At 37.4% G+C, this 24,561-nt stretch overlaps 1 protein-coding gene and 1 long non-coding RNA gene across 4 annotated transcripts in view; one reads left to right on the top strand and one right to left on the bottom strand.

Moving 5' to 3' along the window:
• The first annotated feature begins 9,421 nt into the window (after positions 1-9,421).
• The window catches only part of tns1b (tensin 1b), a 307,710-nt gene continuing 292,570 nt past the window's right edge, over positions 9,422-24,561 (top strand). For 2 of the 3 annotated variants that reach the window (XM_056264007.1, XM_056264004.1), the window contains exon 1: positions 9,423-9,703. In XM_056264007.1, coding sequence (XP_056119982.1) covers positions 9,599-9,703 — 105 coding nt within the window. In that variant the 5' untranslated portion in view covers positions 9,423-9,598. Of the gene's footprint in view, positions 9,704-24,561 lie in introns of all 3 variants that reach the window. The other variant, XM_056264008.1, reaches the window with a different exon arrangement.
• LOC130097226 (uncharacterized) lies at positions 23,810-24,286 on the bottom strand. Its single transcript, XR_008808270.1, has 3 exons — positions 24,220-24,286; positions 24,010-24,090; positions 23,810-23,880 (listed from the first exon to the last, which is right to left on the bottom strand). It is a non-coding gene; the product is annotated as an uncharacterized LOC130097226 (long non-coding RNA).

Below are 24,561 nucleotides of genomic sequence, written 5' to 3'. Positions count from 1 at the left end.
GCCTTCTTCAAATCCCACCAGAGATTATCTACGGGGTTCAAGTCAGGTGACTGTGATGGCCACAGTAGAATATTCCAGGACTTCTTTCTTTACCAAGCCTTGGTGGATTTTGAGGTATGCTTGGGATGTTGGAAGGTCCAATGACTCCCAAACTTCAGCTTCCTCACTTTTCCCATAGGATTTCCATCTTTCCTTCCACATGCTGCAGGTTTCCAGTGCCAGATGATACAAAGCAGCTCCAGAGCATTACCACCATGCTTAAAGGAATAGTTCACTTAAAAATGAAAATTCTGTCATCATTTACTCACCCTCACGTTGTTTCAAACCTGTATGATTTTCTTTCTTCTGCTGAAAACAAAAGAAGATATTTTGAAGAATATCGGTAACCAAACAGTTGATGGACCCCATTGACTTCCATAGTAGGAAAAAAAAACTCTATGAATGTCAATGGGGTCCATCAACTGTCAATGGGGTCCATCAACTTGGGTCAGTGGTGTACGTCTTGAAGTTGTGGCATGCGCACTTGTGAACTGTGCTTCCAAAAATTGTCTCTAGGAACATTTTGTGCCTTCGCTATCTTTTTGTATCCTGTTCCTTGTTTGTGAAGGGCAATGATATCTTCTCTGAACTTTTTGGGCCATTCTTTTGACTTTTGACTTTGTCAAATGTGACACTCAACAAACCTAGCCAGTTCAGATATTGCATGTGTTCTAGCTCAAGCACATCTGGTGCAACTAATGAAGCCCTTGATTATTTACATGAGGTGTGCGTGTGTGTGTGTGTGAGTGATATTCTTTATTTATTTGAAAGAATTCTCTAAGAAAAGCCAGTAAAAATAGTGCACAATCTGCTGTGTTAACAAAGGAATTTTCCATATTGATTGTTCACTGGTGTTTTAACCATATTTTCAATTATGCATTGCATTGTTTTGTTTTAGGGTTAAAATAAATGTCTATAAACTTGAAGGATAAGGTAAAGCAGAACTGCAATTGACGACTGGGGATATTTTAGGATTAGGAAATATCTTAATGCTGGATGGCTCAGTTGACCAGTTTAATTTTATATTTTGTTTTATATATATATATTTATTTTAAAGCAAACTATAATTTAGTTCAATATCTTGTCCTTATACACAATTTCATAACAATTATATAATTATTAGATTGTTGTGCAATATTGTTCTAAAAGCACTAAAAGAAATAGGTTTTATTGTTTTATTGCTTTTATTGTTCAAGAAAACATCTCAGACAGGAAGTCATGAGAGCGACGTAAAACGTTACTCAAACATCAGCTTAACGCTAGTTTGGCATTGAAGCACAATGCCTCTCTTGTAGCCAGTCTACCCAAGGGATAGACTGCTTTTAAGCCCTATTGTTCTCTCAGGGCACATTATCGGATTATCCCGATTCCAAATGAAGGGGAAGAGTGAAGAGTATTGGAGCAGTGTATTATGGGACATCATGTCAATGTGCTGGAACACTTAGAGAGGAAAGAAGCCCAAGTCTATCAAGGCAGATGCCCAAATGCACAACAGCCCCATTCCAAGGTGATGTAGGATTCCAGTGAACGGGATGGAAAAATGCAAGCTCTGTCTGCTCAAGACCCTAACACAAAACAAAACATGACGAGGCCTGTCATTCTCCACTGTTGTAGAATTACCTTGGAAAAGTCTGGCAAAAGAATGTACACAAAGATCAATGACAACAACTTCAATCCTGCCAGCCTAGCCTTCCCAAAACATGTCACAAGTAGACATTTCCAAGCTTCATTTTCTCTCGTGGTGCAAAGAAAATTACCTGCAGGACCAACATACTGACTCCAAAGAGCCAACAATAACCACCTGACGCTTGAAGGTGAAGGGCAAAGCTCATATTAGGTATTGTGGTCAGATAATGATTCCAGGGCCCTCTGAAATATGAGCAAGTTACATAACCTGTTCTTTTAGAATATAATAGAATAATTACAGCAAATTAATATCCTGTATGACTAATCCTTCAGTAATACAATGTATATCACCTTTCCATATTCTTCCATCAGTGTGTGCAGTAGTTTAGTTCACAGGACTTTGCTCTTTGCCTCCCAAGACACCTTTTATCGGGGACATAAAAGGCCCTGGAAGGTGCAGAAGAATGAAACCATTAAAAAACAAAAGGTACTGTACATTTTCTGTGGTACACCTCCATCTAATCATTGTTATAACTTCAGATTTATGTTACAATTGCAGGTTGGTTCTTAGCAATATATATATACTGCAGACTACACAGAACAATAACACTGAAAAAGCAGCATATCTCCACTGCAATCTTTTTAGGGAGCAGACCAAAAGATTCCTTTCAAGTTGAGGAATGTGAAGTTTCATCTACAGCACACCTTTATTGCTTTGAAAACAGCATAAACAGGTATGTTTCTCTCTCTCTCTCTCTCTCTCTCTCTCTCTCTCTCTCTCTCTCTCTCTCTCTCTCTCTCTCTCTCTCTCTCTCTCTCTCTCTCTCTCTCTCTCTCTCTCTCTCTCTCTCTCTCTCTCTCTCTCTCTCTCTCTCTCTCTCTCTCTCTCTCTCTCTCTCTCAATATTGGCCTATAAACACAGTATAGATACAATCGGGAACATATCATAAAATGGGTGCGAGGTTTAGTGGGGAAAAACAAATACTGTATCCATAGTTACCCATTCTATGAAAACAAGACAAACATTGCAAAGTAACTGCTTTTTAAAATGATAATAATATAAAATTGTAAAAATAAAATCCACAACAGAGGTCAAATAGTCAATAAAAGAAGACTTGTGGATACAATAAATTTAGTGACGGTGCGGAAACATCTGTAACAAATGACTTTGCAGATTTTAAATTAACAGTAAAAAATAATATCTGAATGACTCTTTTTTTTTAATACCAGTTTTTGTGTATTATCCTCTAATGTCATATTATCCACATAAACAATGAGTTTTATGTTTGAAATACTTTGCTAATGATGACCACCATACATTACATTACGTTCAAAAGTTTGGGGTCAGGAGGATTTTAATGATCTTGAAGGAAGTCTTTTATATGCTCACAAAGGCTGCATTTTTTTTACATCAAATATATGGTAAAAACTGTAATATTGTGAAATATTGCAATTTAAAATAAAAGTTTTTTAATATATATATTTAAAAATGTAATTTATTCCTGTGATGCGAAGAATTTTCAGCATCATTACTCCAGTCTTCAGTGTCGCATGATCATTCAGAAATCATTCTAATATGCTGATTTGCTGCTCAATTTTATTTTTATAATATATATATATATATATATATATATATATATATATATATATATATTGAAACCATGATACTTTTTTACGGTTTCTTTGATTAATAGAAAATACAAAAGAACAGCATTTATTTTAAATTTATTTTTTTGTAACATAAATTTTGTCTTACTGTCAATTTTGATAAATTTAATGTGTTTTTGCTAAATACATGTAACAATAACATAGATGTGAGGTTCTACAGTTGTCTCTCATCATCATGCTGCTGAATTGCTTAGGTGTAAAAGAAAACAGCCACAATAACTATGGAAACAGGGATTTGTTTCCCCCTACTGGGCCCTCCTTTGCTGACGGTTTAAATGAACATGCTCTTAGATGTTCTTAGTGCTAGGATTAATTTAATACAAAATCCAAGTAATTACACTTAGCCACGTTGCCAGTGAAGATAACTGGAGCACGTGCATCAGAAAGAGATGATCCACTGACCCAGAATCAAGCTAATACACAAACCTTTTTACAGCTTTTACTGTTTGAGCACTATTGGTTTCCATGACTGCTCACATTGGAAAGTGGGTTATGATGGGATATATGACTATGGATTGCTTATGGCTTATCTTTAAGATCACATGCGGAAATCCTGTGTTTGAAATGCTTGGTCATGTGTGTACCGATCCTCAAAAACACAGTTATCTTAGGGTGTCACATCCTGTGAAATTGGACCAAAATATCTTTAATACAAAACAAAAGGAAGTTTTTCCTACATCATTATTGACTTGCTTCTCAGAGCATGCAGACGAAAAGCAATAAACTCTGTCATGTTCTCTTGCGTTCGGACGCTGGTGTTTGGGAATGCAATCATGTGAGACACTTATGAAAGAGAATTAAACCAAATAATTTCAGGCATTTCAGAATGATCAAACCAACATTTGAGATGCTGTGCAATAAAATTGATCTGCTGGTTAGTCCAGTTATCCAATCACATCCTCTGTTGAGGCAGTGTCAGATGGGGTTTTTTGTTGCGCATCGATGGATTTATTGAGTAAATGTGTTTCCATCGTAGTTTATGCACATGTTTATTCGCATCTTGCCGTTTCCATCCAGTTTTTATTTTAATGTGATATACCAAAATGTGCATAAAAATAGGTGGATGGAAACATTTATTTATTTATTTATTCGGGACAGTGCACATTAATGAACAATCTTAACATTTCTGTACAGACTGTAAATGAGCCAGGTTATAGCATAAATGCTAATTTTCACCTGTAGACCTGAGGCAGGAAAACAACAACATATAAAATAATGCAACACAATAGAATAATAGAACACATAGCTAATGAGAATGCTAAAAACTGGAATAACACCCTAAAACAGAAGATTGTCTAGGTATTTTCTGTTTTAGATAATCACATGAAAAAATAATGGACCGTTCTGATTTCTCTCACTTATCCCAATGTCATTCCTCTCAGTTAAGAAGACTCATCTGACCGCCTGAACTCAGCACTAATGATATCAGTGGTCAATGGGAAAAAGGACAGAGACAAATTGGACTCAGTAATGGGTTGAAAGAGGTGCTCGACCTTGATCTCGACCTTGGCTATCGTGGCACTAATGTAGTTATCCTTCATTACGGTATGTTTTATCCCACCTCTACACTGGTACATTTCCTTAAATTTGCCAACAGCAGTAGAAAAACGAAACCCTTGTGAGCGGACTCAAAGCTAAAAGATATTAACTAAAAGCCACAAAATCCATTTTTTTCCTTCTCTTTAACAGGTGTAAATTTAAAAGCAGGACATATTACACGGTCTATGACGTGTTTGTGATGTATTTTATGAGGATGGTTTGCTTCAGATGGATGGGTAAGCTGACAAAACCAGGAAATTTGGTCTTGACATAGAGGTTGTAAACAGACTCATAAAATTTGGGCTTTGCTCCAAAGATATCACCCTCTCCAAACCGTTATCTGCTAGCACTTCTATTTCAATCCACACAAACAGTGAAACCCATCACATGCTCGTTTTGTAGATACATTGCATGCTTGCCTATTACTAAAAGGCTTTCAAATTCAGTCATGAACACTCGAGAAACTTTACACATTTTATTCACAAATTTGAACCCTCAAAAAATTAAGGCAGCATGTAGGGATAGGAATCAAGAATTAAAAGAAGAAAAAATGAAGCAGAATGTATTACTATTAACATACAGAGCAAATAGTGTAGTCCAATTCAAACAAATGGCTCTTGTGAACAGATTCTTTTTGACGAAACACAGGAATCAGTCTGATGACTCACTCATTAAATGAATCTTTAATGTTTACCTAAAAAAAAAATCGAGTTTTGTGTTATTTCATGTCTTCAGAATTAAGTAAGACAAATCTGACACTAACTTTAACAGTTTTTGGGTTATTTCGATGGTCCACTTTAGACATTCTACTAACTCTAAGGTACTTTGCAACTACATGTAAACTTATTCTACTAACCCAAACCCTAAAACCTAACCCTTCTAACAGTCTGTATAGTCTACTTATACTCTAACTAGAGTTAGTTGATATGTAGTTACAAAGTTACTTATAGATAGTACAATGTCTAAAGTGGACCATTGAAATAAAGTGTAACCCCGTTTTGTTCCCACAGTTAAAAAGAAAGCTCTTGCTGCAGAACCAAACAAACCAACTGAGCCGCTGGACAGAATACAAGCAAACTCTTGAGGAAGGAAGTCATTATTTAAGCTATTCCTTATCAGTCCATGCAATTCAGCCAGTCGACCTGAGCAAGCAAAGTCTAATACGGCTGCACAAAATCAAGCACTAAAGCTGCTAGAAATAAATCGAGTATGTTTCCACTCACATGCACTTTATGGCCAAAAGCTTTTATCTAGTCCACTTTGCTTGCCGAATCAGTGATGTATTGATTCAGGGATTTAAATCGTCCATTAAGTGCGATTAAAAAAGTGCTCTTTCTGCTGGTAAAGGCAGACCAGGAACGCATGTTTTTAATCATGACACTGTTTATCTCGTTTTGACCACTTAAGAAGCGACCAAGCTTTCTGCTATCCTATAAACAACAGAAAAGTCTTTAATTAACCCAGACAAGGCTGCGCTCTCCCTTCAAAATCCACTGTGTGCTTTGAACGTACTAGCCAAATATTGGTTATGATGTAATATGCACATATACTTAATATATGCATTTCTTAAATACAAAACAGACTCTTTAGTTTTAATTAAATTCAGATACTGCTTACACTCAATGGGAAATCAAAAAATGACCCTATTTACCGGTACTTTCTGAATGCACAATGCTGTCTTATTGTAAGTGATTCATCTGTGCTCGTCATTCCAAAAAGAAAGCAATTGAATAATGTAATCCGCCTCTGAAATTACTTTGATTTTTGACTGATATCACAATCTCTCCTCTCAAACCACCTGACCTAACTTTTTTTAGAGTACAATCAATTCAAGAGCGATAAAATCAAGTTTAACTTGGAAATATGTCAAATTACAGAAGTAAAATGGTTGTGAACATGATTTTTTGTTGACTAATGCCTGGTACACATTGTACAGTTTTGGGCTGTCCCAGACGAAAGATGACCAATCGTGGAGATTACACAACACCGTTTTCAGCTAAAAAAGGAAAACTGCGTTTTGGCTGTTCATTTACACGACAACAGCATTTTGGGGGCCTGAAAATGCTAACTTTTGAAAACAGGTTTCAAAGTGCAATTTTTTAAAAACAATACCATTATTGTCTCAGTGTAAACTACAAAAACATGAATTTGTTAAAATGGTGACGGTACTGACGGTAACAACAAAGATATGCGTATGTGCGTATAGTCATTATAAAGGAGTGATCCAGCTCTCAGATTTCATCAAAGATATCTTAATTTGTGTTCCGAAGATGAACGAAAGTCTTACGGGGTTGGAACTACATGAGGGTAATTACTGACAGAATTTTCATTTTTGGGTGAACTAACCCAGTTTAAAGCCTATAACTAGTTCATTCATGGCACAATGTTTCTCCTGGTTTCCACGTCAGCGGAACCGTTAATAACGGAGAAATTTGAATGCTTCTCACTAGATCTCGCAGCGATGTTAGAACTTCAGTGGCAAATTCAAATGCTCAAATGCTTTCTTTACTGGATCTCTTAGCACTGTGTAGTAAGAGTGTCACTAGATCAAGATTGGCTCACGCTGCATTGGTCCAAACTGATAAACGGTCCGTGAAGCACAAAATGAGTAGCGCAGTTTCGTTTCACTTTCATTACGTTTGCCATTTGATGTTGGGCAACGTTGTGGTGGTCGCGCCGGCGATGCGCATGCATTTTAATGAAAATATCAAGCGCTATATCGAACATTTTTTTGGTAAACAATGGTGTACTGTGGATAAATACCGAAACCGTTTTAGCGCCCAGCCCTACTTTCACATTTCTGAGAGCGACGAAAGGCTGTAAAAGAAAATGTTGTGCGGAAAGCCCTTGTATGGAGAAGGGTTGGGCATGTTTTATGCAAATTATGCCAGGTTCAGACTACATATCAGCCTGATTTGTTTGACTTAAGGTGTTGTGGTTATTTGTAAACGACAATGGACGTTGGGATGCAATAATCGATCGTTTCAACTCGTATAGTGGGTAATAGCGGACGACAACCTATACGCATAGTGTGTGACGCTTCACGACGTGCCATCAGAAAGACAAGCATGTTTCATTTTTTTGTTCCTCCATGATGGGTTCCGTCCCATCTGTGACGTTGACCAATAGGAGCACAGAAGCTCTTCCGTACATGGTTTTCAAACATGGTGAAATGAAAAGAGACGATGGTATTGGTGCTGCTAGATGGAAATATGTAATGGAGGAAATGTTTGTGGAGCTATGGCAGCAATACTCCTGCCTTTATGATGTTTCCTCGAGTGACTACCACGACAGAGTGAAAACAAGAAAAATGCTGGCGAATGATAGCCAAGGCGTTTCAGCAACCCGGTGAGTGTTGGAATTAGCATTAAGCTAACACGCCGCTTCGGTAGTTTGTTTACGCTCTTGTTTCCGGAAGTCAGTCACTAGATCCGCCTTCTCTATGACATCACACACATGGCGATTGGTCAGGAAGCAACGTGTAGTCTGTCATGTTTCTTGTCCAAGAAGTTAGAAGTAAAAAACACATAATCTGACACATTGAGTATCGTAACATACAAACATATGTAGGTATTACTAACCTCAGGCATGCGCTCGCTCATTTAGAACACTTCAAATGCATTAATATTAGACCAAGGTTAAGAACAAATTCTTGTGCGTACACATGTTGCCAATTAGGTTTCATTTCTTTTTTCAGAAGTTCTCCTGTGCGTAAAATAAGAAATATTCCATGCAAATAGTAAAAAAGACCCCCCTTTTTCTTTTTTTTTTTACATAAAAACATGCAAAAACAAATGATTGAAAGCCTGACATTTTTGCCAAATCTTATTCGACAGCTCTTAATATAAAGCATTATTGTACACTTAGTAACATTTTTATGTACTAGCTTAATAATTAATTTCTAACATAAGTTTAAACAAGACATTTATGCAGTGTATTTTTATAAATAGCTGTCCACCATTTGTTGTCGCTGACATCACAGGGTGTGAATGACACACATAACCCCATCACAAATGGCACATTAAGTTGGAATGCAAGCTGAAAATTCCCAGCCAAGATATTCTAGCCTCTGAACCTTTAATTTTGGGGTGGCAAATGAAAAGTATCAGTGGATCAGTGACGGATCAGTAACTGCATGTACGGATTAAACACGTGTTGATCATATTGCTTTGATCTCGCCGCTTACAACTCTATTGACAACTAGAAAAGGAAAGTCCATAAAAGCAAGCTGTCAGGTGGCCTTGACAAAGCTGAAAGTTAAAAATAGTTTGAAAAGCGTGAAATTTGAAATAACTTGAAGGTTAGAGAGACTGTACTAGTCACGATAGATAGTAGCCTAGTGTACCTGCGCAGTTGTTTGCGCTATGCGACACATCACAAGAGCATTAGCCTGTGTTTACATTGAACGCCAATTGCGTTTCTTGCAGCTCTGGAGGCGTGTGCGCGCGGCGCGGAGTTACACATCCCAGTTTTCAAACTTTTTTTCCCCTCAGACTCCAATCCTTCCTCTTCCTACTGCCTCACTGCGTCATTCTGAATGGGAGTTCTGTGGGCAATAGTCAACATCGTACGCGGAGACGCCGATGCTAAAGGAATAACGCCTGTTGGATCTCTTTGCTGAAATGCGCGCGAGTGTTTGTACCTGCCGTACTGACCTTCAGGAGGAATAGTCACGAGAACGCTCGCGTTGAATGGGTCGTAAGGACGCTCACCTGAACCTGTCTGGATGGGATGCACCGTGAGCTTCATCTGCTGTGAAGACGATTTTCTGCAGATGCCTTTGGATCAGCATGTGGAGAAAAAGAAAGAGGAAAAGAGGCTGTTATCAAAGGTAAGGCGCACATGGGTTCATGCAGGAACATTCTAGTCCATCGAAAATTCTTGACGTTGTGCTGTGAACTTGACAGTGAAGCTATAAATGTACATGGGTTGAGAAATGAAACGTTTTTTTTTTATTAACTTTTTTCCTCAGAAAGATGAATCTTGGTCATACTTGTATATAATATTTTGTATATTTTTAAATTTGTATATTTATTATTTTTCCTTTAACTAATAGAACATGCACAACAAGTCAAGTCAAGTCAAGTCACATTTATTTATATAGCGCTTTTCACAATACAGATTGCATCAAAGCAGCTTCACAGTGATAACATGAAAGTAGTACAACACAGTTCAATAATATTGTTGAATATTAAATATCCCCAACTAAGCAAGCCAAAAGCAAGGCGACAGTGGCAAGGAACCAAAACTCCATCAGATTGGATGGAGAAAAAAACCTTGGGAGAACCCAGGCTAGTCAGGGGCCAGTTCTCCTCTGGCTAACTATCATATCGGGGTAAAGTTAGTTTTGTTTTCGATATTCCCCAGACATATTCGCTGAAAAATGGCAATACTTCCTAAACGACTTGGCCAAAAATGATTTAAACCCTATTGCCGCTAAAAAGGCAAGGCTAACAATGTTTCACAAGCTTAATTTTCTGTATTTTCGCTATATATAATAAGCACTGCCCCTCAAAAGCCGCCGCAATGTGAGTTTCGCCGGGAAAGCTCGCTCTAGACGGAGATGCGAGTAAGGGACCGTGGGGAAAGTGCACTTTTTCTTCGTTTTTAAAGAAAAAGCAGAGTGTTTTTGTAATGGCTTTTTAATTTGAAAGGGCCTATTGACATGAGACCAGTGCAGTTCGGTAGGGGGCCTCAGTGGGCATCTTTAACAACCTCTCCTTTACCCCTACTGTCTGAAATGGGTATCACATGTCCAAAATTAACATTCTTTTTGTAATAGCTTTGTCCAGCAGTCAGACAGAGACATAAAACCAGTGTCATTCAGTAGAGGAGGACAGAGGACAACTTTCACAACCTTTTTTTTACCCATACTGCTCTATTTTCACCCATTCTGGCGGAAATCGGTATTGCATGTCCAAAAATAACATTCTTTTTGTAATAGCTTTGTCCAGCAGTGAGACAGAGACATCAAACCAGTGTCATTCAGTAGAGGAGGACAGGGGACAACTTTCACAACCTCTATTTTTACCTCTACTGCTCTACTTTCACCCATTCTGGCGGAAATCGGTATTGCATGTCCAAAAATAACATTCTTTTTGTAATAGCTTTGTCCAGCAGTGAGACAGAGACATCAAACCAGTGTCATTCAGTAGAGGAGGACAGGGGACAACTTTCACAACCTCTATTTTTACCCATACTGCTCTATTGTTATCCCTACTGGCGGAAATCGGTTTTGCATGTTCAAAATTAACATTCTTTTTGTAATAGCTTTGTCCAACAGTGAGACAGAGTCATCAAACCAGTGTCATTCAGTAGAGGAGGACAGGGGACAACTTTCACAACCTCTATTTTTACCCATACTGCTCTATTGTTATCCCTACTGGCAGAATTGGGTATTGCATGTTAAAAATTCACTCTTTTTTTTGTAATATCTTTGTCCAGCAGTGAGACAGAGACATCAAAGCAGTGTCATTAAGTAGAGGAGGACAGAGGACAACTTTCACAACCTCTATTGTTACCCCTACTACTCTATTTTCACCCCTACTGGGGAGAAATCGGTATTGCATGTCCAAAAATAACATTCTTTTTGTAATAGCTTTGTCCAGCAGTGAGACAGAGACATCAAACCAGTGTCATTAAGTAGAGGAGGACAGGGGACAACTTTCACAACCTATATTTTTACCTCTAATGCTCTACTTTCACCCCTACTGGTGGAAATTGGTATTGCATGTCCAAAATTAACATTCTTTTTGTAATAGCTTTGTCCAGCAGTGAGACAGAGACATCAAACCAGTGTCATTAAGTAGAGGAGGACAGAAGACAACTTTCACAACCTATATTTTTACCCCTACTACTCTATTTTCACCCCTACTGGGGAGAAATCGGTATTGCATGTCCAAAATTAACATTCTTTTTGTAATAGCTTTGTCCAGCAGTGACACAGAGACATCAAACCAGTGTCATTCAGTAGAGGAGGACAGGGGACAACTTTCACAACCTATATTTTTACCCCTACTGCTCTATTTTCACCCCTACTGGCTGAAATCGGTATTGCATGTCCAAAATTAACATTCATTCTGTAATAGCTTTGTCCAGCAGTGAGACAGAGACATCAAACCAGTGTCATTCAGTAGAGGAGGACAGGGGACAACTTTCACAACCTCTATTTTTACCCATACTGCTCTATTGTTATCCCTACTGGCAGAATTGGGTATTGCATGTTAAAAATTAACTCTTTTTTTTTGTAATATCTTTGTCCAGCAGTGAGACAGAGACATCAAACGAGTGTCATTAAGTAGAGGAGGACAGGGGACAACTTTCACAACCTCTATTTTTACCCATACTGCTCTATTTTCACCCCTACTGGCTGAAATCGGTATTGCATGTCCAAAATTAACATTCTTTTTGTAATAGCTTTGTCCAGCAGTGAGACAGAGACATCAAACCAGTGTCATTCAGTAGAGGAGGACAGGGGACAACTTTCACAACCTCTATTTTTACCCATACTGCTCTATTTTCACCCCTACTGGCTGAAATCGGTATTGCATGTCCAAAATTAACATTCATTCTGTAATAGCTTTGTCCAGCAGTGACACAAAGAAATCAAACCAGTGTCATTCAGTAAAGGAGGACAGGGGACAACTTTCACAACCTCTATTTTATCCCTACTGCTCTATTTTCACCCCTACTGGCGGAAATTGGTATTGCATGTACAAAATAAACATTCTTTTTGTCCAAAATAAACATTCTTTTTGTAATAGCTTTGTCCAGCATTGAGACAGAGACATCAAACCAGTGTCATTAAGTAGAGGAGGACAGGGGACAACTTTCACAACCTCAAATTTTACCCCTACTGCCCTATTTTCACCCCTACTGGCTGAAATCGGTATTGCATGTCCAAAATTAACATTCTTTTTGTAATAGCTTTGTCCAGCAGTGAGACAGAGACATCAAAACAGTGTCATTAAGTAGAGGAGGACAGGGGACAACTTTCACAACCTATACTTTTACCCCTACTGCTCTATTTTCACCCCTACTGGCTGAAATCGGTATTGCATGTCCAAAATTAACATTCATTCTGTAATAGCTTTGTCCAGCAGTGAGACAGAGACATCAAAACAGTGTCATTAAGTAGAGGAGGACAGGGGACAACTTTCACAACCTCTATTTTTACCCATACTGCTCTATTTTCACCCCTACTGGCTGAAATCGGTATTGCATGTCCAAAATTAACATTCTTTTTGTAATAGCTTTGTCCAGCAGTGAGACAGAGACATCAAACCAGTGTCATTCAGTAGAGGAGGACAGGGGACAACTTTCACAACCTCTATTTTTACCCATACTGCTCTATTTTCACCCCTACTGGCTGAAATCGGTATTGCATGTCCAAAATTAACATTCTTTTTGTAATAGCTTTGTCCAGCAGTGAGACAGAGACATCAAACCAGTGTCATTCAGTAGAGGAGGACAGGGGACAACTTTCACAACCTATACTTTTACCTATACTGCTCTATTATTATCCCTACTGGCAGAATTCGGTATTGCATGTTAAAAATTAACATTCTTTTTGTAATAGCTTTGTCCAGCAGTGACACAAAGAAATCAAACCAGTGTCATTCAGTAAAGGAGGACAGGGGACAACTTTCACAACCTCTATTTTATCCCTACTGCTCTATTTTCACCCCTACTGGCGGAAATTGGTATTGCATGTACAAAATAAACATTCTTTTTGTCCAAAATAAACATTCTTTTTGTAATAGCTTTGTCCAGCATTGAGACAGAGACATCAAACCAGTGTCATTAAGTAGAGGAGGACAGGGGACAACTTTCACAACCTCAAATTTTACCCCTACTGGCTGAAATCGGTATTGCATGTCCAAAATTAACATTCTTTTTGTAATAGCTTTGTCCAGCAGTGAGACAGAGACATCAAAACAGTGCCATTAAGTAGAGGAGGACAGGGGACAACTTTCACAACCTATACTTTTACCTATACTGCTCTATTATTATCCCTACTGGCAGAATTCGGTATTGCATGTTAAAAATTAACATTCTTTTTGTAATAGCTTTGTCCGACAGCAAGACAGAGACATCAAACCAGTGTCATTCAGTAGAGGAGGACAGGGGACAACTTTCACAACCTCTATTTTTACCCCTACTGGCTGAAATCGGTATTGCATGTCCAAAATTAACATTCTTTTTGTAATAGCTTTGTCCAGCAGTGAGACAGAGACATCAAACCAGTGTCATTCATTAGAGGAGGACAGGGGACAACTTTCACAACCTCTATTTTTACCCCTACTGCTCTATTTTCACCCCTACTGGCTGAAATCGGTATTGCATGTCCAAAATTAAAGGTGTTCTAAGCGATATCGGTTGGCGTAACCTCTTGTTGATGTTTGAATTATTATCAAACAAACAGAGGCTAGCTAGACCCTCCCTCCTCCTCATCCACGCAATAACCCCCTAGACCACACCCCACATCATTCTTGTCGGTTATTGGCTGGGACAGTTTGTTATGTTTCGTGCTTCGGGTCGCTCTGTTTATTGCTCAGTTTGTTTTTGCTGCCGTTTGTGGAGCCTGGGGAGTCTGCAGAGACCGCGTTCTTTTACAGTGTGTTCAGGGGACAGGCAGCTAGCGGATAGTGAGGAGATGTTGGTGATATGTGAAAAAAAATGTTTTGGCCTAAAAAACGCGTGACATCGCTTAGAGCACCTTTAACATTCTTTTTGTAATAGCTTTGTCCAGCAGCGACACAAAGAAATCAAACCAGTGTCATTCAGTAGAGGAGGACAGGGGACAACTTTCACAACCTCTACTTTTACCTATACTGCTCTATTTTCACTCCTACTGGTGGAAATCGGTATTGCATGTCCAAAATTAACATTCTTTTTGTAATAGCTTTGTCCAGCAGTGAGACAGAGACATCAAACCAGTGTCATTCAATAGAGGAGGACAGGGGACAACTTTCACAACCTCAAATTTTACCCCTACTTCGCTATTTTCACCCCTATAGGCTGAAATAGGTATTGCATGTCCATAATTGACATTCCTTTTGTAATAGCTTTGTCCAGCAGTGAGACAGAGACATCAAACCAGTGTCATTCAGTAGAGGAGGACAGGGGACAACTTTCACAACCTATATTTTTACCCCTACTGGGGAGAAATCGGTATTGCATGTCGAAAAATAACATTCTTTTTGTAATAGCTTTGTCCATGAGTTAGACAGAGACATCAAACCAGTGTCATTAAGTAGAAGAGGACAGGGGACAACTTTCACAACCTCTATTTTTACCCCTACTGCTCTACTTTCACCCCTACTGGCGGAAATCGGTATTGCATGTCCAAAAATAACATTCTTTTTGTAATAGCTTTGTCCATGAGTTAGACAGAGACATCAAACCAGTGTCATTAAGTAGAGGAGGACAGGGGACAACTTTCACAACCTCTATTTTTACCCCTACTGCTCTATTTTCACCCCTACATGCGGAAATAGGTATTGCATGTCCATAATTGACATTCCTTTTGTAATAGCTTTGTCCATGAGTTAGACAGAGACATCAAACCAGTGTCATTAAGTAGAAGAGGACAGGGGACAACTTTCACAACCTCTATTTTTACCCCTACTGCTCTATTTTCACCCCTACATGCGGAAATAGGTATTGCATGTCCATAATTGACATTCCTTTTGTAATAGCTTTGTCCATGAGTAAGACAGAGACATCAAACCAGTGTCATTAAGTAGAAGAGGACAGGGGACAACTTTCACAACCTCTATTTTTACCCATACTGCTCTATTGTTATCCCTACTGGCATAATTCGGTATTGCATGTTAAAAATTAACACTTTTTTTGTAATAGCTTTGTCCAGCAGTGAGACAGAGACATCAAACGAGTGTCATTCAGTAGAGGAGGACAGGGGACAACTTTCACAACCTCTATTTTTACCCCTACTACTCTATTTTCACCCCTACTGGGGAGAAATCGGTATTGCATGTCCATAATTGACATTCCTTTTGTAATAGCTTTGTCCAGCAGTGACACAGAGACATCAAACCAGTGTCATTCAGTAGAGGAGGACAGGGGACAACTTTCACAACCTCCATTTTTACCCTTACTGCTCTACTTTCACCCCTGCTGGCGGAAATCGGTAATGCATGTCCAAAAATAACATTATTGTTGTAATAGCTTTGTCCAGCAGTGAGACAGAGACATCAAACGAGTGTCATTCAGTAGAGGAGGACAGGGGACAACTTTCACAACCTCTATTTTTAACCCTACTGCTCTACTTTCACCCCTGCTGGCGGAAATCGGTAATGCATGTCCAAAAATAACATTATTGTTGTAATAGCTTTGTCCAGCAGTGAGACAGAGACATCAAACCAGTGTCATTAAGTAGAAGAGGACAGGGGACAACTTTCACAACCTCTATTTTTACCCCTACTGCTCTGTTGTTACCCCTACTGGCGGAAATCGGTATTGCATGTCCAAATTTAACATTCTTTTTGTAATAGCTTTGTCCAGCAGTGAGACAGAGACATCAAACGAGTGTCATTCAGTAGAGGAGGACAGGGGACAACTTTCACAACCTCTATTTTTACCCCTACTGCTCTACTTTCACCCCTGCTGGTGGAAATCGGTAATGCATGTCCAAAAATAACATTATTGTTGTAATAGCTTTGTCCAGCAGTGAGACAGAGACATCAAACCAGTGTCATTCAGTAGAGGAGGACAGGGGACAACTTTCACAACCTCTACTTTTACCCATACTGCTCTACTTTCACCACTACTGGCGGAAATCGGTATTGCATGTCCAAAATTACAGTTTTTTTCGATTGCTAAACGACAGTGAGCACAACTGGAGCTACATGTGCAAAACTCTAACTCCAGTCTGCACAGCAGCAGTTCATGTGGACCAAACTCTAGTTCGTTTTTCATTGCTTGAACACAGTTTTCAAAACTCTACACACTTATCCCATGACTTTAACCACAACCTGCACAACACTGTGGATTTACAGCACTTTGTTCAAATGCTAAAACACTGCTGTCAAAACTGTGAACCACACATTCAAAACAGAATAGATTTCTGCCTTGTGCCTTTCAAACACTGCTGATTGCAATTTCAGCTGAAAGGCTGGAAACCTGTGGCCTGATGCTAGAGAGAGGCAGGATTAGCCCCTCAATTATTTGTTCGAATTACAGTATGTACTTTTAGTTTCTACCTTTTTTTCTCATTACTGTATTTCTGTAAATTACTACAGACTATTGAAGCAAACTGCTAATTTTCATTTACCTTAAAGAATTATGTTCTAAAAATTTAAATAAATCACCTGAAAGAATGTCACTCTTTTCTTTGAAGAAAATATAACTTTGTATGAAGTCACTGAAATTGTTCAAATTGTAAAGATGAAAAGTTTGTATTTTCTGTATTGGTGTTTGATGCTAGTGTTTTTCCTCTCAGTGTGTTCTGAGTGACAGTGTGTGTTATCTCAGTGAGGGTTGTGCATAGTGTTTGTCTGCATGAGCCTGTTTTGAGCCATGTGTTAAGAGTTGTGTTGCTTGGAATGAGTTTTGCAGGTGATGTGAACTGTTTAGCTCAGGTGACTGTTGGTAGTGCAGACTGTAGTTATAGTTTTGCACACGTAGCTCCAGTTGTGCTCACTGTCGTTTAACAATCGAAAAAAACTGTAACATTCTTTTTGTGATAGCTTTGTCCAACAGCAAGACAGAGACATCAAACCTGTGTCATTTTACAGGAAAGCTGCTTTAAACAGTTAAAAAAAATTAAAAGTGTTGTATACATAACGGTTACTTGACTTGATATTAAACTAAAAATTATATATATATATATATATATATATACTGTTATATTTAAAAGTCAGAGATTTCACCCAAAAAAAGTTCAGGACAACAGCCATGTTGACAGAACTCGTGTTTATGCAAATTGGAGAAGACTGAACAAAATGATCAAATAACATTAAACATAAAAAATAAAATAAAAAAACATAAAAGAGTAAACAATTTTTTGTACATGTACAATTTCAACCGTTTTGGTATTTTTTATCTACAGAATGCACACAACCACATAACATTCTTAAATTTTGGAATGGCTCTTTTAGGAATGTTGACACAGACAGAGTGATACCACCTTTCGCATGTGCTGCACTGAATCTGGTGAGGGAAAATTGTGACAATTAAACTTTGTATACTTTTATATTAAATCAAACATTAATTTACAAATAAACTTTAATTTAAAAAAATCTTGCGACATGAATAATAAAGTAATATTATTTTCAACTTGAAAACTTCTAATTAAATAGAAATCAAATATACAGTACAATAATGAAACTATTTTATCTTTATTTACATACAGTTTTTCACAGCTTTGGTGCATTTCTCAGATCAGAAATTAAATTCTCAAAACTACTTGTTCAACCTCCACATACTCTATTCACTTGTTCATTTTATAAAACTAGTTTCTCATTCTTTCTCATTAAGTTGTTAATGCTTTGGTACAGTCTTGATATTGATTATGTACAATTGTCTGCGGCTTCCAACATTATTTATCAGTTGCTAATGCCATGTTCCTTAAAATGTATTAAATATTTATCCGTGCAATATCTTACACCTCAAAACATCAAGTCATTAGTTAATTGTATAAGTAATTAAATGCAAAATGGTTGATCTAGAAGTTGTCATAAGTATATTTTCTACACATTTCTATTATACTTTTTGTAAATGTGCCATGAATTGATGAATTGTGCAGGTGAATCTTGACTTTCACTGCTGAAGATAATGTAGATCAACCAATGATAAACCATTTCTCTGAAATAGCTCAAATTTGAACCTTCAATACATACTTCAACCCTCAAGTATATACACACGTGCTGTTGGATGCAAAAGAAAAGTTCAGCCTGAAATTGGTCTTTCCTGTGTTTTCCATGATAATGTTCTGTTTTTGCCTTTGGGTGTATTCTCTATATCACAATAATATTGTAATTATTATTATTTTTTTTTTTGCCTGACCAATTCTAAAAATGTCACTTTGAATCATATCCAGTCTCTTTCAATCAATAACTTGCATACCGTGGTGTGTAGATTTGTACTGTCTTATCCGTAGCCAATGGGACAAGGACTTGTCTAATGGCACTGACATGGTCATTGACACAGATATTTACTTTTGAGAGATGAACTAAGGAATATGAGCAAGAGACTGGCTTTTGGCTAATCCATCGTGTTTTTCTATTTGTACGAATTGTTTTGAGAAATGCACTTATTATTTTACAAATGTAGAGGATGATTCGAGAAATGTATCAAAGCGAAAGATAAAAACTGTCTAGAAAAGTACTACAGTAAATTTGCTACAAAGTTATTTCAAAGTTAACTGCATACTAATTACATAATTATCTGGATACTAATTATTTAAGTAATTTAAATAATTTTACACTTTGAGATGCATTTCTAATAGATTTAATAAAAAATGTAATAATAAAATGTACTTAGAAACAGATACAAACCCATGTATTCCGACCCACAAGTCCAACAGGAGAATCTTGTCCACAAAAGGAGCAATGATCTTTGGGGTTGAAAACTGTAAACACATTTTTTGCAAATCAGTGCTCTATTTGAACTGTTTAACTGACAGATAGACAGTTAATTCATGGTTTATATATTAACTTTAAACATTATAAATTTATTACTATAGTATATACAAATAGTGAATTCTTCATTCCTTTTCAGGGTAGAAATCTAATTATTTTAATTAGGTCATATATAAAGACTAAGATATTGTTTGAAGATATTATAGGAACCGATACAAATTTAAACTTTATGTTTTCATTACCATTGTAAAGCCAACATAATAATACGAATCAAACTCGCTGCTCAAAAATGACTATAGATCAGTTTGTGGGAGCCTTGGCTTTTCATGCCCATGTGTAGTATAGAGCACTTACACTGAAGGATCAGTGCAATATTCTCCTTAATGGTGTGCTTACAATACATACCTGATGCTTCTAAGATTGTTCCAGCCACCCCCTTACGTAGCTTGGAAAGGAGACGCATACGGGAAGGTATCATTATTTCAGATGGTGTCACTGGAAATGCCTCCACCACCTCCTTAGCCATCTGTTTGGTAACATAAAAAGCATAAAATAAAATTTCAAAATACATTAGCCATAGCATAATAAGAAATTTAAAAATTACACTGTCGAGGTAATGTAAAATTTTGTCTTGTTTCAAGGTTTCAAAAATTTTACCTGCATGACATAAACTCCACAGCTGCAACCATCTTGCTGTATGCTGTGGTTCAAGACACCATGTGTCCATGTCACATCCACCCAGTCGGTCTTACCATAAAGTTCCTGCCGCATTTTGAAGAATTCTCTAAATGCGTATGAGAATTGTATTATTGAATTTGTAACCAGGTATCATTTCACTAAACTGTCACCAAAGCTGATAATAACAGTACTTGATAATGTACTGTGTGTTCATAAAAAAAGAGAAATATTATAATACAATACCTGAATCTTTCAGCAGCAAGTTTAGATTCTTCTTCTTCATCTATCCCTTGGGGATCCACCACAAAGACTTTCTTCAATTTCTTATCAAGATACTGTAAAAACATTTTGTTTGGTTAGTTTAACAGTTAGTTAGTTTGTCTATGTATGTAAGTAATTAACTATGATTTGGAAATGGTTTTACACACCAGAAATTTCCAGTGGTTTTTATGCACTTGCATGAAGCCAATCATGGCATCATATTTGTCAAAGTTGACCTGTAAAGCAGATGAAATATTATTAAACTTGTCTTTCTGACCTTTTATTTTTGCACTAAATAACAACTGTAAAGACTAACCTTTCGAAAACTGTGCCTTGGCAATTCAGACCTCTCCCCAAACACAATCACACCGGCAGAGTAGTGGTTCAATAAAAACAAATGTCTTCCATTTGGTTGTGAATTCAACAGTGCTTGGATGTAACTTTCAATAATCTGCAATTATTAAATAAAATGAAATGTATTAATCCATGTAATCCCAACGGTCACAATAGTGACCGTAAAAAAAAGGTTTCATTTCTAAAGCTATAGAAAATGTTACTGAATAATCTATCAATGCATTTCCAGCAGATATTGAAATATTAAAGGGTCTCAATGAAATATGTGCAGTGTCGCATGTTTACTGTAAATAGTCACATGACCAGAGCTGTTTATTTCCTGTTTGTGCCTTGACAAGAGGATTGCAGCAAGAAAGCTCCCAAAGAAAAGATTAGTAAAGTATGTTAACATAAAGATAGGACATAGTTATTTGGTACACGTCATGTTCAAGGTGTCTAGTATTGATATATGCATTTGCAATTACTCAACTTTGTTTAATGTGTTCACAGAACTCACAAACATGTCAACAGCAACAATAGTGACTGGTGGGATAACACATTGTATCTAAATGCCAATACACAATACCTAACTTTATACGTAATTTTACATACAGATACATACACAGAAACATACACTCACACTCGCACATCACACACACCACGCACGCCACACACTCCACACACCCCACACACGCGCACAACACACCCCACACGCACACCCAACGCCACACCATGCACACTCCACACGCACGCACACCGCACACGGACACCGCAACACCCCACACGCACGCACACCCAACACCCCACAACCTACATGCACACGCACGCACACACCGCAACACACCCCACACGCACATCACACACAGTCAAATCACACACTACACACCCCACACGCACGCACAGACACATACACACACGCACATGCACACACACACAAACACACACACACAAACACTGCACTGTCAAATAGACCTATATTCAGTCTGTCCAATGGTTGATACAACACAGTATCCCACCGGTCACAATTGTGACCGATCATAAAACTCACTTTTTCACACACGTTTCCATGAAAAGTAAAAAAAAAATTTGATTGATTGTTTCAAAGGGATACTAATGACACATGATTTGGATATTTGTGTGTCTGTGAAAAAATTGGGATTAAATGGGTTGACCCTAAAATGTATTATAACAAATAAACTCATATTTGTCAATGTCTTTATTCATTAGCCTACCAATAGTGATAGTGAAAGTTCATGCACATTATAGTTACTGTTTAACATTTTATAAACATGAATATATAAATCCACACTCCAGCAGTACAAATATTTAAATGCATCCTGAAATGTTTGTTACAGTTTTTCTGAATTGCTAAAACACTAAACCCCTCTGAACCAAATTCTCAAGAGGCTAAAAAAATAATTGTCGAATAAATCACTCTTTCTGTAAAACATTAAACAAAGTTCAGGTGTTTAAAACACTGTTTGCAAATCTCGACTCAAAATTGTTCACACTTATTTCTAATGATGTGACCAAACCAACTGTACATAATACAAGTCAGTTCAGAGTCCCACAATTGACTCAAAATGTTGCACTGAATGGTGATACCAACAATGGATGGAAACAATATAAGAGGGAGAGAAGGAAGAGTATGTGTGTAAGAGGTGGTGAACAAGGAGGAAGTGGATGAGGAAGAGCAGGTGTGGAGAATGTTGTCAGTGCTGACTCTGCTTTAGGGTTTTTCCCTTTACCTCAGAGATGACAGTGTGTGTGATGAGGAGAAACTCCTCCGGCCGGACCAACATGAAGACATTATGCTGAAGCAGAATCAATCTCTCTCACTGACTGTGATTCTGCAGTCTTCTGAGTGTACTTTACTGTAACATGCTTTTCATTGAGAGTTTTTTACTGTAAACTTTTTGGCTGTTGTAGTCGGGTCGCTGTATTTTCACGGTATGCAAGTGGTGAATACTGTATACAGACATTTGACAGGCCTACTATTCAATATTCAGTGCAATACTATACTTGCAGTGGATACAGTATACAATTTATTCACCTTATTACTGTATTGTCATTATACTTTTTTACGTAATTGCAAAATTTGTTTACTTAGTTACAATATACTTTTTTCTGTAACTGCATGCTTTGAAGTCTGTCTTCTCCATTTTTTGATGTTGTGTCTAATGAATGATCTGTAGTGTTTATAATTTTGACTTGCCGTGTGTATGATCTGAGAGCATGGTGTGATTTTGAGCACAGGTAAAATGGTTTTGAGGCAATTGTTCGATTTTGCCAAAAGTGTCAGAGGTTCTGTGAATTTTGGTGTGAAAGTGTGGTTTTGTGTTTAAGGTTTTGAGAAAGTGAGTGATGGGTTCAAGAAATGTGTTTTAGCAATTCAGAAAAACTGTAAAATAGACCATTTTGTCATTTAATGGTGTTTAATGTAAATCCTTATTTATGTAACTAGAGTATATCAATGTTTGTTATTGTAGACATATGTTTACCTCCCCTTTCAACCAGTTGTGTGGTTTCAGGCTTTTAAATTCTGTCAGACGGAGTGTATACGAGACATCCTTGTCAACTGATTGAATTACTGCAACCACGACTTCGCTGTCTCTTGAATTCCAAAAAGCCTATAAAAATTAGATTGGAGAGAAAAACAATCAAGATTCACTGCACACCAATAAATTCCTTTGTGCTGGTTTTACTTTGTGTCCATTTTCATGAACATATACAGGATAGACAGTTAACTTTATAAAGACAAGTACAAAGCTGAATTAAATGTATTTGTATATACTTATACAGACAAGAATTGATACATATTTTTATATTTTTTTTATGCAGAAATGTAATCAAGTTGTTTTGCGTTAAACGGTGAATGTTTCAAACAAACACATCAACGGTGTCGAGCGGAAGTAATAACAGTTACAGGGAACATAGACATGGATTTTAAGTTGACAACTCAACTTAAAAGTAACTACATTCTCATGTTAGTGGAATTAATCCTTAACAGAAGTACATTCACACATACAAATAATATAACATGCACATTTTTTTTTTTTTTTGCCTGTATAATGTCCTCATTACGTACATGGCCTGTGGCCTCAGTGACAATGTCCGTTTGAGCTTTTGATGTCTATGATGAGAATACAGAAGACATCAACATTTGCATGTTGTTGTGAAAAACTTTAATAATGTTAGGGTATTTATACACTTTAAAAAGTAGTCGTGGCCTTGAATTTGCCTTAAATTGACATCGTCTTACCTGGGAAGGGTCAGACACGGCTCTGACATTGTCAGTCGTCTTTACTTTCGACTTTGGCCGTCCGACAGGATTTTTAGATGTCTATAATGAGAAAACAGAAGACATCAACATTTGCATGTTGTTGTGAAAAACTTTAATAATGTTAGGGTATTTATACACTTTAAAAAGTAGTCGTGGCCTTGAATTTGCCTTAAATTGACATCGTCTTACCTGGGAAGGGTCAGACACGGCTCTGACACTGTCAGTCGTCTTTACTTTCAACTTTGGCCGTCCGACAGGATTTTTAGATGTCTATAATGAGAAAACAGAAGATATCAATATTTGCAGGTTGTTGTGAAAAACTTTAATAATGTTCGGGTAATTATACACTTTAAAAAGTAGTCGTGGCCTTGAATTTGCCTTAAATTGACATCGTCTTACCTGGGAAGGGTCAGACACGGCTCTGACATTGTCAGTCGTCTTTACTTTCGACTTTGGCCGTCCGACAGGATTTTTAGATGTCTATAATGAGAAAACAGAAGACATCAACATTTGCATGTTGTTGTGAAAAAC

The sequence above is a fragment of the Rhinichthys klamathensis genome, unplaced genomic scaffold (assembly GCF_029890125.1).
Source record: "Rhinichthys klamathensis goyatoka isolate OS25496 unplaced genomic scaffold, OSU_Roscu_1.1 h1tg000212l_1, whole genome shotgun sequence".
NCBI lineage: Eukaryota > Metazoa > Chordata > Actinopteri > Cypriniformes > Leuciscidae > Rhinichthys > Rhinichthys klamathensis.
This window is presented reverse-complemented; position numbering and strand designations above follow the sequence as displayed.